Source organism: Mustela erminea, chromosome 20, assembly GCF_009829155.1.
Source record: "Mustela erminea isolate mMusErm1 chromosome 20, mMusErm1.Pri, whole genome shotgun sequence".
NCBI classification, from domain to species: domain Eukaryota; kingdom Metazoa; phylum Chordata; class Mammalia; order Carnivora; family Mustelidae; genus Mustela; species Mustela erminea.
The window spans coordinates 17,927,901-17,945,989 of record NC_045633.1 but is presented as its reverse complement, the minus strand read 5'-3'; the positions used below and the strand labels follow the sequence as shown (position 1 = coordinate 17,945,989).

Sequence of the window (18,089 nt, the reverse complement as noted above, 5' to 3'; positions counted from 1 at the left end):
GGAGACCACCTCTGGAACTGTGTTTGGTTTTTTAGTTCAGGAAAGATGGCTATCTTTTCATGGTTCATGGGGCAATCCCTCTCTGTGTGGCAGAACTCCCACTCACTCTGCAAGTTCCTACTAAGCTTCTGTCAACCTTGGGAAAGCTCCTACAGGGCTGTAGAACCCCTTAGCAAGCCCTAGAGCAGGTCTCCAGAGGTGTGTGTGAGCTCCGAAGATGTGGGTGAGGTCTCCAATGATGTGGGCAGGCTTCTTCTCACGGGGGGAGCTTTCCAGTCTTGGTGACGGCCAGAGACTCCAAAACCCGAAACAAAATGGAAACAAGTGAACGGAAGCCACAGGGAACACAGTTCCATCATCAGTAATGGACTGACAGCTCCTCAGAAGTCTCTCACAGTCTTTTCAAAGTCTGAGTGTGAGCTTTGTGGGAGAGAGGATTGATACCCTGCGGATTCCTGACCCTGCTCACCCTTGGAGTGGGTGGTGGTTCAAAACACATCACAGACTGAGGGCATATCTCAGGATTCCACCACTCCTCTCTGCTGTAAAATTCCATTGTGCCAGGATAAGCCCGGTGCCCTTTGCTTTAAATCAGGCAGAGGACAGTCAGATCTGCAGTGCAGGCTTGCTTGGTGAGGCAGCCTCTCCAGCTGGAAAGCTGAGAGCTTTCGGGAAGAAACGAGATACGCAGAAGCCAATGATGGTCTCACCCTAAGCCCAGTGTGGGTCCGGGGTGGGTCACATGGAGGGTGAAAGTTGCATTCATTTCTTCCCCACCGCACTTTCTGTCCTTCCCCCTGAAGAACTGATGCAGACAGTCTAAAGTGGGGGGAGGGCGTGGCGGCAGGGGAGGAAAAGTTTTCTCCAAACATAGCAGTTCACATGGTTCCCCTTTACTGAGTGATGATTACGTGCCAGCCCCTGCCCCAGGCACATCTCTAGCCGTACGATCCCCAACCCTCCCTGGAGGTAGGTATATCCGCCCCATTTTCCAGATGGGACTCCCGAGGCACAGAGAGATACAGTGACTTACCAAGATCACACAGCTAAGGGGCTTCGAGCCAGGCTTGTCATCTAGTTCTCGCCGGTATTTTTCAAGCCCCCTTTGGCATATGCCGTGCTGCCACCATCACTGTTCTGAAACTGGGTCCTGGGGTGGCCAGGTTCCTACTACGGGAACCCCAGGTGACAAGGTGTCACGCGTGCTTGAAGGGCTGGAGGGCGGGCTCCCGACTCCCTTCGGCTAAGCCGGGGGGTTACCCCGGGTGTCCCCGCCACATGCACGGGGGTGTGGCTGTGTTTTCATTTCTCTGCCGTTCTTGTGTGCGTTGCCGCGATCTCTCAGGTGTAGCGTGCCTGTTCCCAAACCAGATACCAGCTATCTCTCTCTCTTTCGTAGGCACGGTGCTGCTGTGCCAGGCAAACCAGGAGGGATCTTCCATGTACAGTGCCCCCAGTTCACTTGTATATACTTCCGCAAGTAAGCCCGCTGTCGTGGCTCTCTCTTTGTTTTGTGACATAAATCTGAGTCCAATCACCTTCCCTGCCATGTAAGTTCTCCTCCTCCCCTCCCTCTCTGCTGTACCCTCCCTGTGGCTCCCCGCAAGATGAGGTTGGTTCTCATAAGCATGTCTCTGTGTTTCCCTGTCACCTTAGCATCGAACCCCTTTGCTCATTACGTCTGAACGCTCACTTCCCAGATGTCCCCGTCATCCTTTGTTAAGACCCAGCAGGATCGGGTCCAATGGATGGGACCGGGGGCGTTGGTCTGGGGGTTGGCGCATGGCGGGGAGGGGTGTGGAGCTAAAGCTCACTGCCTGCCTTCTATCACAGCCTTGCAAATTCACGTGAAAATAATTGATGGAACACACACAGGCCATCCAAGCGGCCCCCTCACGTGACAAAAGGTGCTTGGGCACCCTTTTCTCACGGTGGAAAATAATGACTTGTTTGCAAGCCTGTTCTGCCCTTTGCTATGTGATTTCAGGGAGCAGGAGGAGGCAAGAGAAGAATGTGGTTCTCCCCCGTTTAACTGGGTAGAGGAACAACGGGAAAAGGCACTTTGGTAGATGTGAACATAGTCATCAAGTGCAAGGGGGAGAAAACCAAAAATAAATGCGGAAGATAGATCACAGTGTTGACATGGAAAAACCAAGGATTTCTCTGCCTGGGATGGATGCTCTGGGGTGGAAAATGCCCCACCCCGACCCCAGTTCCCAGAACAGGTCGAACAGTTACAGTTCTCGTGGATTCCATCATGGTCCCCCTAGCTGGGTTGCCCCTCCTCAGAAAGACCCCCAGCCACTGCTGAGAACTTCTTATCTATTTCTTAGGCTGTAAAACACGACCCGATGAAATCCCCCATAACTATGAAGCTGGTCTTCAGTGGGATCAGTGCTCAGCAGTGAGTGTGGGGATGAGGGAAGGAGAGCTGCTGGAGAGCTTAGAGAAGGGGTGGGGGTGGTGATGAAAAGCAGCAGTGATGGGGATGACGAGAGACAGAGGGGAATCCTCCCTGAGGGCCAAGATCAAGCGTCTCAATTCCCAAAGGCTCAGAAAAACCAAACTCTTTGCTGGGGGGCACAGGTTAGAAGCAGTCACCGGAAACCAAAAACAAGACTCTGAGAGTCCTGCGGGTTTCTGAAGGTGCCAGGTTATGGGGGTACCCAGGTATTCCTCCCAACCAGCATAGCATCTTCAGGAGCGGGTTGGGCATACATTCAGTACAGCGTATCTTCCTGTGCCCTGAGAAGCCAGCATCCAGCCATACTGGCAAGAAGTTGTTCTTTCTAAATGTTTGGCCATGGCCTCCTTCGGGCGGTGTAAATGTGGGTGCACATAGCTCGTAGAATTAGGAGGCTAGTACGCATTTCCACACGCTCAACCTTGTTTCATCCTCAAAATCTGCACCAGGTAGGTATTATAATGTTTGCTTTACAGCAGAGGAATGGAGGGGGTACTGAGGAGGAGTGATAACCCAGGATCCCACAACCACAATATGGTAGATTTGGTTTTTGAACCTGGGAAGTTATTCAGAGATGGACTGCCTTTCTGGCTTCGTTTGACCCTAAGTATCCTTGTCATTCCCTTGTCTCTCTCCCCTACTTTCTCTATCAGTGGTATTTTCTGGAGGAACATTGGCAATCCAAAACTTGACCACAGTTCTATTCCAGAGGGTTATTTTGTTTTATTCTGTGACATCGTTGTCCTAGAGAACTGTCTAAGATAAAATGTTCCATATTTGCGCTGTCCAATATGTGGGCTCCTGGGACAGAGGCACTGCCTTTTTTATTTAATTTAATGTTAACTAATGTTACTCTAATTAGCCACGTGTGGCTAGTGGCTACCATATTGGAAAGCACAGCTCTCAAGGATCATATGAAATATACATTTCTATTTCGGTTCTCTGTTCAAATTAATTCCAAATAAGGGTGGGTTTGAATCAGTATAACCATTCTAAGGCAGCTTTGGGGGAAGTGTGTGTTATCAATATGAAATGTGGGACTCTATCACAAATTCTTCATATTAAAATAGGGGAAGCACCCAGAGGCGAAAGCAAAAGTATAGCAGCGGCCGGCCGCAAAGTATAGCCCAGGGGCCAAATCCAGCCCACAGCCTGTTTTTGTAAAGCTTGTGAGCTAAGAATGGGTCTTAGATTCTTTGAAGGGCTGTAAAAACAAACAAGAACTAAAGACAACATGTGATGGCGACAGAGGTGGCCTGCAAAGCCTAAAATATTGTCATTCCAGCACTTTACAGAAAAAGCATGTTGATCGCAGATATAGTCTGTTTTTTTATTGAAAATCCAAAATGATAATATCTCTTCACTGTTTATACATTTTTTTCCCTGAGCTTAAAAGTGAAAATTTATAATAATTATAGAAACAGTATAATGTGTGTCCAACACCCTTCATTTTTAAATTGCACAATCAATCATAGTACCTACACATTTTTCATTCCATTATTTCCACTGATTATCGTGTCATGGGTACTTTATGAAAATATGTTGAGGGCCTCATAATATTCTATCATTTCACAATATTACATTTTAATCACCCCCCCCCACCACTGTTGGTGGGAATTTTTCAGAAATATTACAGAACTGTCCTTCTGTAGAGTAGTGTTAAAGGAAACAACAATGATTAGTTCATTTTCCTACCCCATCACAAAACAAAACCGAAACCTAGATTCTTTCAATAGGAACCTTCATGTGTTGATCCTGTAAGCAACGGCGTCTGGACAAGCTCAGTGAGTGTTTTGTAAGAACAGCCAATGCTGAGGTTTCTCCTTCCTCACCTGGGTGGCCAAAGGAGCTCTCCATCACTTCCATCTTGAGGCGACAATGCCAGGTGTAAAGATGATCCATTCCTCCCTGAGACACACTGCTGAGGTTTTTTGCTTTAGTTCTCCAAGTGAGCAATACCTTTTGAGTCTGGGCTGTTTGCCGTTAACTGGCTTCTTGGTTTTTTTTTTTTTTTTTTTTTTTTTTAATTATGTTATAAGTTAGCTAACACACAGTACATCATTAGTTTTTGATGTAATGTTCAGTGATTCATTAGTTGCTTATAAGACCCAGTGCCCGTCACCATACGTGTCCTCCTTCAAACCCATCCCCTGCTTACCCCTTCCCTTGACCACACACTCTTCTGGAACCCTTAGGTTGTTTCCCAGGGTCCAGAGTCTCTCACAGTTGTCACCCTCTCTGATTTCTTCCCACTCAGTTTTCCCTCCCTTCTCCTGTGGTCTTCCTCCCTTAGGTCCCACATGAGTGAAACCATATAATAATTGTCTCTGCTTGACTTATTTCACTCAGCATAATCCCCTCCAGTTCCATCCATGTCGATGCAAAAGTTGGGTAATCATCCTTTCTGATAGCTGAGTAACATTCCATTGTATATCTGGACCACATCTTTATCCATTCATCTGTTGAAGGGCATCTCGGCTCTTTCCACAGTTTGGCTATTGTGGCCACGGCTGCTATGAACATTAGGGTGCATGCGCCGCTTCTTTTCACTACATCTGTATCTTTGGGATTAACATCTAGTAATGCAATCATTGGGTCGTAGGGTTAGCTGGCTTCTTTGTAGGTTTTCTCTTCCAGATTAAGGTACATGTTCCAGTACAAAGTCATATGTTCTAGAAACAATCCTGCCTTCACCTGGAGGGTCATTTTTGCTTAGTCTCTGTCTCTATTTTCTCTCTGTCATACACATGCTCACACAAACACACACACACACACACTGGGGCACACACATGACCACCGAGGTTCATCTCCTGTCTGAGTGCTTCATACACATGGCTGAAAGCCACCTCTCTTGTCTCTGAGGCCTGAATGGTTTGTCCTCTTTGGCTAGGAATCTAGCTTTCTACCCAAAAGCTGAGGATCCCTTACTTCTCAGCAACCTTGCAGGATGCGCCTGCTTTTTAGCTTGAAAATATATGTGTTTCTCATGATTTTCTAATAGTTGTACTCCTGAAGAAGGCTGTGTATAAATTATACTTTTGTAAATCAGATCCTATGTGTTTACTGACTTCCATGATTATTCCTGGGTTTGTGTTGTTTTTTTTTTTTTCTCCCCCCATGGATCTTTAACTGGCCTTAGGTGTTTTAAACTTAAATTGCCCTTCTGCCTAGCCAAATAGCTAATCATCTGTAAATAATACCCTTACATGCAGTAGGGGAGATGGGTTTTAAAGGAACCCTGCTGAATTCCTCTGTAATGAAAATAATTCCTACTTGAGGTTATCTATTTTTTAAGATGCACTTTTACATAATGGGTTTCCCTCCACTTAAGTGAATCATCCTAATAATATGACCGACGACACGAAAGCATTAAGAGAAAGATTTCCACTCACAGCTCCATGTCAGTACAATGTAATCCTACAGATTCCCCCATGCCTCTGCAATTGGTCTGTTTTTCTCCGCCATCCAGACCTTGATCCCAGTGTGAAACCCCAATTCAACTTGTGTCACGAGACATCACACATCCTCTCACATGTCCCGATGAACAACACTAGCATCCAGAGTGTAAAGTGGACCTGCCTGCTTTTCAGCCCTCAAATGGAGTCCAAGCAAAACTCCAGAAAATTAGGCAAGAATCACCTTATGCCAGAATGGAAAACATGTACTATTCATAATTTTGTCTTAGGAACGTAAACTTTTCATCAACGAAATGAATTAGAGTAATTACATGAACTACTTTGTTAGTTTTGAAATAATTTTAATTAATTTAAGAGCATCACGTTTGCTTTGAAGAGCCCACATCTAACCACCTAACGGAGGGATTTGGTAAATGCTGGGGCAGAGCTGGTGGGCTCGCTCACTGCCTTCTCCCTCCCGGGGCCAGCGATGGAGGCTCCTCCTGTCTGGCGGAAAGGCACCTGCTTTAGTGTGAGTGCTGTCTGCCTACACTGCGTGCTCACCATCTAAAAAGTCCAGCTAGAACTAGGAATGGAAAGAACATGTCAACTTTCTTCCAAAGGAAAACGTTACCTCCATTTTTTTATTAGTTGAAATACCAAGAGGTAAATCCACAGTTCCATGAGTGGCAAAGTCACTTCCTTTCTTTTTTTTTTTTTTTTTCTTTTTAAGACTTTATTCATTTATTTGACAGAGAGAGAAACAGCGAGAGAGGGAACACTAAGCCGGGGGAATGGGAGAGGGAGAAGCAGGCTTCCCACTGTGCAGGGAGCCTGATTTCTAATTTGGATTAGCTAGAGCCAGCTCTCACTGATCCTTATGTCCACGTGAAGTAGATGCTTCCAAAAGCAGGTCGATGTTACCTCCTGAATTCTGTTTTCTTTACAATTTTATGAAGACTTCAAATTACAAGTTTAACATGTGCTTCCTGTAATTAGAGAAGCATGCAAATAAACACACACACACACGTATGTGTGTGTGTGTGTGTGTGTGTGTGTGTGTGTAAAATGATGTAATAATATCCCCATTTTATCCAAAAACAGACACCTTTAAAGTTATCCGTACTGACTGCCTGGGAAGTATCTTTCTACACTTTCTCATAATAATGCAAGGAAGGACATACACATGTAAAATGGGGGTATTCATCATTTGATTGTATATGGAGGGGCGTGTTACACACATGTATTATGCACGCATTATACATATTAATCATATTTTGTTTCACTTGATAGCAGATTTGGGCTCCCTCCCATTCAGCCATCTGGGTATTTTCACGCTGTCCCATGGTGTGGATGCTCCTACAAGCCGTTCCCGGTCCACACTCATTCAAACTACCTTCTTTTCCTAAAGCCTGCAGCAAATACCTTTACATATACCCTGACATTCCAGGGTCTCAAATCCCCCATCTAACTTCCCAAACACGGGATTGGTGATTCCATCCCGACATCGTTGCCAGCGCCTTCGTATTCTGCTCTTTCTTAATTTTGAAAATCGGATGGGTGAAGCAGAGCCTCCCAGTCCCCTTTCCTCTGCATTTGCCTTCCTCCTAGCGACAGCATGAGATTCACTACTTTAATTGGCCCGCGGACATTACCTCTTGTGGATTTCCAGGACACATGGGCCCATTTCTCTTTGGTGTTTTTCTGATTTGATTTAAATTCAATTAGCTAACATCTAGTAGTACCTATTTAGTTTCAGATGTATTGCTCAGTAATTCATCAGCTGTGTATAACACCCAGCGCTCATCACATCACGTGCCCTCTGTCATGCCCATCCCCCAATTACCCCATCCCCACACCCACCTTCCCTCCAGCAACCCTCAGTTTGTCGCCCAGAGTTAAGAGTCTCCCGTGGTTTTTCTCCCTCTCTGATGACTTCCCATTCAGTTTTCCCCCCTTCCCCTAGGATCCTCTAAACTGATCCTTATTATATTTTTAATTCAGATTGAGAGAGAACCGTTCATTAGGGGGAATAACATGTGAAGAGCGTAGATGTTGGAAATATTCCCTATTTGGGGCCTTTGATCTTGCTTACGTTCCAGCGTACATTTTCAAATAATCAGGCAAATATATCCATCTTTTCTCTCGTTACAGCTTTAGACACCACTTTAGGTCACAAGATCCCTGCCAGGAGCAAGCATTCCCTAGCACTCTATTATTTTTCTAGGGCTGCCATAAAAAATACCATAGATGGGGGGGGGTGCTGCTTAGACAACAGAAATTTATGTTTTCTCCCTTCTAGAGGCTGAAAGTCTGAGATCAGGGTCCTAGCATGGTTGGTTCTGATGAGAGCTTTCCTCTTGGCTCATAGATGGTTGCCTTCTCACAACATCCTTACAAGGCAGAGAAAGCAAGCCCTTGGGGGTCTGTTCTTATAAGGACACCAATCCCTTCAAGACTTACCTCAACCTAATTACCTCCCGAAGACCTCATCCCTAAACATCACCACCCTGGGAGTTAGGGGATCAACATGTAATTGTGGGGGGCAGGCTACTTTTCAGTCCATGACAAGTGCCTTGGCACAAAGGTACCAGTTTTGTCAACAGGCAAAAAAAGCATTTTCCAGCAGAAATATGTTTCATGTGCTTATCAACGCAAGCAAGTGTATTTTCCCACAGTTAACAGAAGCCACAGATGAACTTGGGATCCATGTGAGGACAAGTCCTAACGTAAAAGGAAGATGATAGTTAATTCCCCCTGAAATGTTCATTCCTGACCATGGGGGCCGGGGGTTGGGGGAGATCTGATATCACAGGCTCAGGATGCTAAAGGTTATCCAAATGCAGAGTCACTTCCTCATTTATTCACTTTTATGAAACTCAAGGGCGAGCAGTGGTGGCATGCTTTTAATTGATGTATTGATTGCAGGTTTTATGGAACTAATTGTGTAGAATTCATAAAACAATGATTTAAGTGGCAGAAACATACATAAATCAGGCCTGCACTGTTCTACTTTTAGGTAATTGATAGAACTTCCTTTGGTGTCTGTAATTAAGGTAGCAGCCTAAATTAATTTACGGCTTCTTCTTTCTTCTGCCCAATACAGAAAGTGTCAGTGGACTGAGTTCAGTTGATAGAAAGTGCACGTACAGGTCACTGTGTTACTGACACACTTTGCGAAAGTGTGTCATGTCTTCTCTCTCCGAGACCTCCAGGATCTCAGAGCTCCACGTGGCTCTGAAAAGGCCTTTTCTAATATTTTCTGGAGGAATCACTTAAAAGAAGGATAATCAAAGCCAGGATGAGGGTCAGGCGAGAGAGAAAGTCACCTTGGACAAAACCTTAAGAGGTTCCAAAAAATTCTTGGTAGTCGAGAAAAATAATATTCTAATGCAGTATTTTTAAAAATCAAAATTAATGGGAAAAATTGACAGTGAACAAAATAGCAAAATTTTCATTAACACAGGACGAGTATTATTAATTTTTTTTTTTTTTACCTTAGGGGGTGATAGGCTCAACACAGCCCTTCTTTGCTTAAAGTTTGAGAGTCTGTTCATCATGAACTTTTTTAATTTTAAGTTTTTAAAACATTACAGTGAAGTATGATTTATCCTGATTACTGGGAGGGTTTTGGTGCCACCTCCTCTTAAATTTTGCACCCAGGGTGAGTGCTTAACTGGTCCTACATTAGCCCAGCCCCAAAATAAAAAAATAATAATAATAGTAACAATACTAATATTAACTCATGGTTATTGAGCCTTTACTTTATGACGGGCATTCCGCTAAGCCCTTCACGTGAAATTTCTGCTTTCATTTTCACAAGAAAAGTGTAAAATATGATTGTGCCCCTTTTTGCTTCAGAAAATTTAGGATGAGAAGGATTAAGAAATGTGTCCAAGGTGACCCAGCCAGATTAATTTAGAACCCAGCCTAACTCAATCCCAGGCCTCCCGTCTTCACTAGTCTCTAAACATATCCACGGGCAGCCACGTGCTCTGCTCCTGGAAATGTCCAAGCAGGGAGGGGTCAAGGGCAGCTTCTAGGCAGCTATCCAGCCTCTGCATTCAGGCCAGCATTGTGCTTTCTTCTTCTCATCCCCGGATCGCTGGAGAATCAGTTCTTCTGTGTCTGATCTGCCCGGTCAGGGATTGGCAAAATAGTTCTTTAAAAGGCCAGAGAGTAAATATTTCCAGCCTCATGGGCCATCTGGTTCCTGTTGGCAACAAATCAAACTCTGTCGCTAGCTCGAAAGTAGCCACAGACACTGCAGAACTGAACAGGTGTGACTGTGCTTCCAATAACACTTTATGGACCCAAACAGTCCGAGGGCCAGATGCGGCCTGAGGGCGGCAGTTTCCGGACCCCTTTGCTCGGCTGGCATTCTTATCTGGAAGGGCCGGACTCCAGACAGCTGGCTACGATGGGGAGGTGATCAAGAGGGACCTTCTTTTCAATGTGCACCTTCATGGGTCTTTCGTACTTTGTGCCCTTTGGTCACATTTCAAAACCAGTAATGGATGGTAGGCACATCAAAAGCTACCCTTCTCTTGGTACTGATCAAAGTAAGGTAGATACGTGAATTCGGGCTAAATAGGGTGGATTGGCTGAGTTTTGCCCTCCTAATGAACACCAAACAAGTGTGGAGTTGGGGGTATCATTGTGGTGCTATTGGCTTTCTCAAGACCGGCCCCAGCTCCCCTGGGATAAGTGGTGAGACTCCATCAGCGTACTGGGGATGCCTCTTTGTTAGACTGGGCTGATTCTGGTGTCTCCGGCAATTTCCAATCATGCTGGTCTCGGAGGGCCTCCACAGTGGATCTTTCTCATCAGGAACCCCCCCTCCCTCCTTCTGAGTCTGTGGCTCAGCGCGGTGGTGACAACAGACCTGTGTCCTCTACGTCATCATCTCGGAAATAATTCCTCCCATTCTTTGCTTGTTTTCTCAGTCCTTTGATGGGGGAGGGGGTTGAAAGGCGTTACTTCATTTAACCCACTGCCATCACGTTGTTTCTATATGCCAGGTGCCTTTCCATGTAATTTCGTGAGCAAGGTGTCCTCTAAGAATTTTTTTTTTTATTTAAATTCAGTTTAATGAAGCAAGGCATCCTTCAGTCAGACTCTGTAGTGTGGCGATCTCGTGGGTGAGACAGAGGATGGATACCTGATGCTAATGCCTCCGAACTACAAACAAATTTCGCACGTAGACATTTGGGGTCCTACCCGACAGGAGCCTTGCCCTCTGTTAACACGGCGTTTTTTTTTGTTTGTTTGTTTGTTTTTTTGTTTGTTTTTTTTATTTATTTGACAGAGAGAGATGACAAGCAGGCAGAGAGGCAGGCACAGAGAGAGGAGGAAGCAGGCTCCCCGCTGAGCAGAGAGCCCGATTAACACGGCGTTTTGAATGCCTCTTGGTAGCGCAGCTAAATACTGACGTTCTCACCATCCTACCGCATTACCCGTAGACGCACTTGGCCACAGAATTCCTATTTGTGACAATGAACCCGTGCACAGGGAGATTTTGAGACATCGACTGTGCCGTGCTCTGCCTGTCACCTCAGAGCACACGCCCGATCTAATGCCCAGCAACTGCTCCCAGCTGGACACAGCTATGCAGCTACCCCCTCCCCCACCTCGCTCCCCAAATCCCCGTGTCATTTTGTCTCATCCCCGAAGCGCCATCTCTCTGCCTGGCACCGCCACCGGCCCCGCTTTCCCCACGGCGTAGCACAGCATGCCGATTGGTGAGCAGCTGATTTTTTAAGAGTTTTGTACTCACTCCTGGGTTAACTCATCTCACCCGGACTTCTTTTTTTTTTTTTTTTTTAAAGATTTATTTGTTTGACAGACAGAGATCACAAGTAGGCAGAGAGGCAGGCAGAGAGAGGAGGAAGCAGGCTCCCCGCTGAGCAGAGAGCCCAATGTGGGGCTCGATCCCAGGACCCTGAGATCATGACCTGAGCCGAAGGCAGAGGCTTTAACCCACTGAGCCACCCAGGCGCCCCTCACCCGGACTTCTTGAACAGCCTCTTGAACAGGCTTGGTTGTATTTTCAATCCATGCCCCACCATCGCCCCAACCGGGTCGGGTCAGCGCCTTCATCCACAGCCGCGGTTGAGTTGGGCCGACTCATGATCCTAGACCCCTCTGTTGTGACTGTTTTGTCTCAAAAAAAAAAAAAGACAATTTCAGGGGGGGAAATGCACAAGTTGAACCTCCTCCGTTGTTTACAGAAGAATCTGGAAAGAAACAGCCACATTTCTGGCGGCTGGGGTCTAGCTCTCTTGGCGCGTTGCTTATTAATCTCCATGCAGAATGGTGGCTCTTCTCTTTTGCAGATGGGGGTCTCCCTTCTGCAAAAGGCTGCCAGTTGCAAAACCTACCATCCTGTGGTGTGCCCCCAAACATCTTATTTGTCTTGATATTTCTCTCACAGAAATACATATGACAGATAAGGAGTCACTGGAGAATGGTTTGCTGTGTGTCAGACAGATATTAAAACAATAAACTACGTTGCCCTGGGATTCCAGTGCACACACAGCCAGAGAACAAGGCCGAGACGAGATGTTTCTGGAAGGCAGTGAGGCAGTCGTTCTGGGGGAATTCCCTGGAAACCCCACGTCCTATGATGGCATTGACAGAAAGTACTTTTTAATGCTCACGTTTTTGTAAGACCAGCAAACACGCGGGTGCAGCTCCCACACTGAACTCCTGGGCCATGCCTGCCTTCCGCTGGTCCTTGGCAAAGAGGAGAAAGAAACCCTCCAAAGGGTTTGGCAGCTTGGTTTAGAGTTCATTTTTTTTTTTTTTTTAAAGCCCTCATCTGTACTTCATTTGCTTTCTCGAACGAATATAGATTTCAAATGGGGGAGGGGGCTATTCCGTGTTCAGACTGAATATGAACTACTTTGGGGCCAAAAATAAGATCCTGTGTGTTTCCTGGAATATAAAAGGGGTAGCTTGATGCTTTGGGGCAGGTGTGTATTCCTGGGGGACCAGGCTTTGCAAATGAAGCCAAGTCCTATCTCAAAGTCAGCATGGCCGGGAATGAACAGCTTAGAAGGGGGAGTGAGAACAGCCAGTGACATATAATTCAGGCCCCGGAGAGGGGGCCTCTTGGTGCTTCTTGCCCAGAAATGTGTCCAACCACAGAAGTGGCCCCCTCCTCCCCCTGCCTCGTTTCTTTTCAAAAGCAAACCTCCCTGTGCAGTGCAAAGAATCACGAAAGGAAGCTGAGCTTGCCTCCCTGGAAGGGAAAAGAGCCTGGCATAGTTCATTTAAACATAATTTAAACACTTGATTCTCTCCAAAAACACCATTTTCTTAAATCATGTTTTCATTTCTGTAAAAGGACTGTCATGCCAGAAGCTATTTCATTGCTCCTGGAGAATTTGAGGGGAGTGTTCACAAAATGCAGTTTTTAGGACCAGATAACACACCCCATATTTTCAGTCCAGTCTCCTTGAGTTTTGTTTGCATGCAGTATAGACTCGGAAAGCCTAATTGCTTTTTATGTAAACACGAACGTACCAGAACCACTTCCGCAAGCACACCTGCCCAAGGATATATATCACGCCCAGGTTCCAAAGAGCATTTCCCAAAAGATTCTTTTCTGCCGGCAAACCCTAGGCCCCCCGTACTGGTTTTACAAAATTCTCCCTGAGCTGCCGTTAGTTCATGACAAGACCTGGATTCGGCCAGAGGTGGGTCTATATCCTCACAGTACACCAGCGGTTTGACCTTGCCCGAATCTGATTGCTGGGAGCATATTCACGACTATCGGCCTACTTGTGAGCTTCCTTGTGTCAAGAGTCATTCAGGCTGCTTGAGGCACTGTGTCCCCCCCAAATCATCAGCTACACTTTCCCTTTCTTCCATAGAGGCCATCTTCTCCGGGACTTTTTTTTTTTAAGTTCACCAAAGAAGCTAGTCTGGTATGTTTATGTTGGTCTAGTGACTGGACAACCTATTTCTGAGTGATTTCCCTCTAGCCTGTCCACGCTGGGGGTTGGGGGATTGTTCCATCTCGGGTACCAGGCAGGCAATCCACAGATCCCGATGGCACCTCTCCTCGAGTTTTGCGTGGGATGTGACTCAAAGGGTTGGGATTCTGGTAGAATCCGACGGCCCTAACCCCCGCCAGCTATTCCCACAGTGGTGGCTGGAGTTGCATCGTGGACCCGTCCTGGGAGCTCCCCCGCGCCGGCCCCCTCGGAGGGCGTCACCTGTAGGAGCTCCAGCAGCCCCAGAGAACCACGGGAAATCCATTCCACCACGTGAAGCTAATTTATCTCCCTTGCCTTGTTTGCTGCGTGGAGAGGCAATTCACCAGGCTCGCGCTTCCAGCCACCTGTTAGCCAGATCAGGAATGATTTAACAATTGAAACTTTGCTATATAGAGGCACTCGATAAAGTAATTATTTATATAAATTATTTGCCTTTTTTTTCCCCCCATGGCTACCTGATGAGAGTTAAATTGACACCGCTACAGGTGTTGTCAAACGAATCGAGTGTGGCAAATCTCCTCTTCCAAATTAAAACAGATCTCAGCCTCTCACGGCTTTGTCTCCAGCCTTCCTTCGAATAACAGAAAGCACCTTTGCAAATGCCTTCCGCGGTCCCGCCAGGTTAAGCCCTCCAAGATTGAGAGATTCATTCTCGTTTTGTGCCGGATGAAATGTTACAGAAATCCTGCCCAGGGTGGGTATTGTCAACACCTGTGAGCCGACAGATCACAAATACGTCTTCTGCAAAGTGCAAGCGTATCTGGGCACGGCCGGCAGCCACGGTGCTCGCCGCGCATGCCCGTTGGGTTCATCAGACCGTCTGGAACCCAGGGGAGAAGAGGCAACAGCCAACTTCGGTTTGGGAGGTAAGCGGGAGTAATGTGGCAATTATTTGAAAACCAAGGCTGCCATCCTCATTCAAAGACCTAGCGATGAAAGAAATTTCCACGTAAGCATTGTGTGTGGGTATAGTGGACGCTTTTTGAATGTGTTTTTAAGTTAGGAAGCATTTCTGCTTTGGGGACGCCAGGCTTGCTGCTCAGATTAGGTCATCCCTGGGCGTTCACTGCATTTAGTTTTCTTTTTTTTTTTTTTAAACCCCTGAATGACTTGTCTGTTTCCTTGCTAAGGAAGAGACTGTAACCGAGTCATGAGTGAAGTGATATTTGATAACAATATTAATAAATCAGTTATATAGAGGAAAAAAAGGGCATTACCCAAATATCAGGAAAGGGTTTTTTTTTTTTTTTTGCAGGTCTCTCAAATCTTGGAGAAAGGTTCTAGTTGAAGTTCGTCGTAAGGAACTCCTTATTTTGACAGTAATGAGGTTTGTGTATAAACGCCATGCTGGGGGACCCCAAGTCCCCATTGCTGGGAGAGTCCGTTTCCCCGGTATTTTGGGAGACGAGATAAGCCAAGATGGAGAGGGAAAATGGCTTGTTGTAGGCTCTTACCAGGAACACAAATCCGTAGTGATCCCTCTGGCCTGTATCCAATTAGTAGAAAAGGAGCAAAGCCTTTCCAGGTGTTTTGAAATCTCAGCACCTAAAGAGAGAAGAGAAGCACCGGCACCTGCCCTCTGTCCGCCCCTTTCCAGCTCCTGCCCCCAACCAGGAGCATATCGAGGTCTCCTGGAGGTTGGTCAGCAGATTCCCCTGCCAATTCATTCCATGCATGACGAACTGGGCCGCTTGTCCTGGTTGCGGTATGAATCCAGGGAGAGGATGTAGTAACTCACACTGCTCTAGGAGGCCATAGGAGGAAAGTGAGAACGGGGAGTCCTGAAGGAGAAAGGAGAGAGTGGAGCTAGGAAGTTCTTGCCCAGGGCCGACGCGGGATACCTTAGTCCCAATTGCCTCGTTGCTTTGTTGTGTGGTAGACGAGATGATGGGCTCTAGTGTCAGGCTGTCTGAGAGCACTGGGCGAGTTTCTGGGCTGCCTGACCTCTTCCTGCTCTCCCCAGGAAAGGGAAGGTAGCAGTAATGCCTGGCTCGTATGGTTTCCTGAAGATTTACTGAGTTGACCTTTGGGTCTGGCGGTTAGCAAGTGTCAGTAAATCGTCGCTGATATACAGTTGAAGCTCCTCTTTCGGATAATGGAGTATGGGAGGTTGGGCTTTGCCCAACTGGGATCACCGCTTTGCTTTCAATTTTCCAGTTACCGTTGTCTGGACTTTCCTCAAGTCGGGTTGAGTCCCTCCTCACTCATGTCCTCGAGAAAACCCGACTTTCTCTTAGCATGTGCGCCTTTCCTAAGCAGCGTGGTCGCAGCTCTCTCAAGTTTAAGGACTGTCCCCCTGTCCTCCCTTCCCCCACCCCCCTTCCCCTGTGGCTGAACGACTGTGACATTCTGAGTTCATCTGACAACATTCTCAATAAACATCGCAGTAATTACCCTAAGCCAGGTAACCCTGGAGGTGTGAGAGACACACAGTTTTGACCAAAATAAGGTCCTTAGGACATCCCCATGGAGAGCAGTATGATGTGGGTGCCATTCGATGAAGTGGTCAAGGCCAGATGAAACCAGGGGAGGAAGCAGGTTGGGGACGGGAGTGGCCGAGAGACATTGAGGAGGTGGGGAGAAGCCCTTGGAGGAGGAAGGGACAATGGAGCCAGCATTTGAGTGGGCTGATCAACTCAATGTTTAGGGACAGGACAAAGGAAAGAGAACATGCAGAAGCCACAGAGAAGGAGTGGCCAGAGGAGGCTGGAGCAAAAGGCAGCAGTGTAGCCTCCTACAGCAAAGATTTAGGTCAATAAATTCAGCTCAGGCAGTCCAGCCAGGACAATGTCACCATCTTTTTTTTTTTTTTTTTTCCCTCTTCAAATAATGTACTTTTCTCTCCAATTTCAAGTTCTTGCCCCTTCCTTCAACACCTTCTCGTCAGACCTAAACAGCCAAGAAACTTCTGGCTCATTTGGATTGGGCTAAAACTTTTGTACCAACGATGCTACGTAGAGAGATTCAATTAGGGTGCGCCATGTTTTGTGAGCAACTACCACCCATAAAAAGTTAATTAATCAGGGCTGTGTCAATTTCCTCGTGCCATGTCAATTTGCTGCCAGGTAATTAATCACTAATCACCCACCAAGCAGCAGGCTGGGGGGGACCATCCACGAGCCATTTATTGTCTTTTCCCAAATAAAATGGCACGCACAGCCAGGAAGGAACACATCTTGCCTTTCATAATATTTTTATCGACACTTTTGCAAGTTGTAATAGACTGCAGCAACAAGCAGCTGCTGTTCAATGGGATATGAATATTAAGGAAACAAATGAGCGGAGATTTATAGGACATTGCGTTTCTGTTATGTCAGTTTTGAGATTAAACCCAGCAAATGAACAGTGAAAAATTACTCTTCCATGTGGGGAATGGTGATTAGACTTGTACATTAATTAGAAATTTTTGTTTTCCTATTCAATGCATCTCAAATGAGGATGTCCTGTAAGGAACGGTTTGTCCAAAATGTGGATTTATTCACTTCTAAACAGCAGTATTTAATATCCACATGCATTTTGAAATGAAACAAGAGTCCGTCCCAAATGTGTTTCAGGGATAGATAGAAAAGAATGCGAGGATCAGAGATTCCAACAAATTAAGTGGCTATTTTGGTCTTTTTGTAAATGACTGGATGGTTGGAACACCCCCCCCGCCCCTTTCTCTCCCGAAACCTTGAAATTGCTGAATTTTAACAAAATTGAAAGCCTCTCCATTTTTATTTTGACCTAGAACTAAATGTGCGCCATCGTATTAAATTTCGCATTTAGCACCATTCAAAGAGAGTGACCCAGTTGTGTATAAATTCTGCTATAAACCAATTTGATGTACTTTTGTTTGAGATTCATTTTGGGGGGGAAAAAAAAAACAAGCCAACATTTTTGTCATTTGGGAAAAAAATCATTTTTTTTTTTTTAACTATTCCTTGTGATGTTTATCACACAATACTCTGCCTCGGAAATTGAGCTCAAGCTGGTTATTTCACCTCGGCATGTTACCTACTATGCCACTTCTTAATTTACAGTCCAGCCCATGAAACAGGAGATCCCCCAAGGGGAATCCTGCCGAACGGTGAACCTGCTGTTGAAAGCACGTCTGTACCCCCAGACTTGCGTCAGTGAACGGTTCTACCCTAAATTATCCACAGAGCAATTCAACCCCAAATCAGCACAGACAGCTCTGGGTCTCAGACCACTCCAGGGGTGGGCAAAGGAGGCACTGTGGCGCCA

General features: G+C 46.2%; 1 protein-coding gene across 20 annotated transcripts in view; it reads left to right on the top strand.

Moving 5' to 3' along the window:
• The window catches only part of RBFOX1 (RNA binding fox-1 homolog 1), a 1,460,772-nt gene that overhangs the window by 1,378,823 nt on the left and 63,860 nt on the right, over positions 1–18,089 (top strand). For 17 of the 20 annotated variants that reach the window (XM_032326756.1, XM_032326745.1, XM_032326747.1 and 14 more), the window contains one exon: positions 1,400–1,480. The exons of the other annotated variants lie outside the window; for them this stretch is intronic. In XM_032326756.1, the coding sequence (XP_032182647.1) occupies positions 1,400–1,480 (81 nt within the window). The remainder of the gene's footprint in view (positions 1–1,399; positions 1,481–18,089) is intronic. 20 annotated transcript variants of the gene reach the window in all.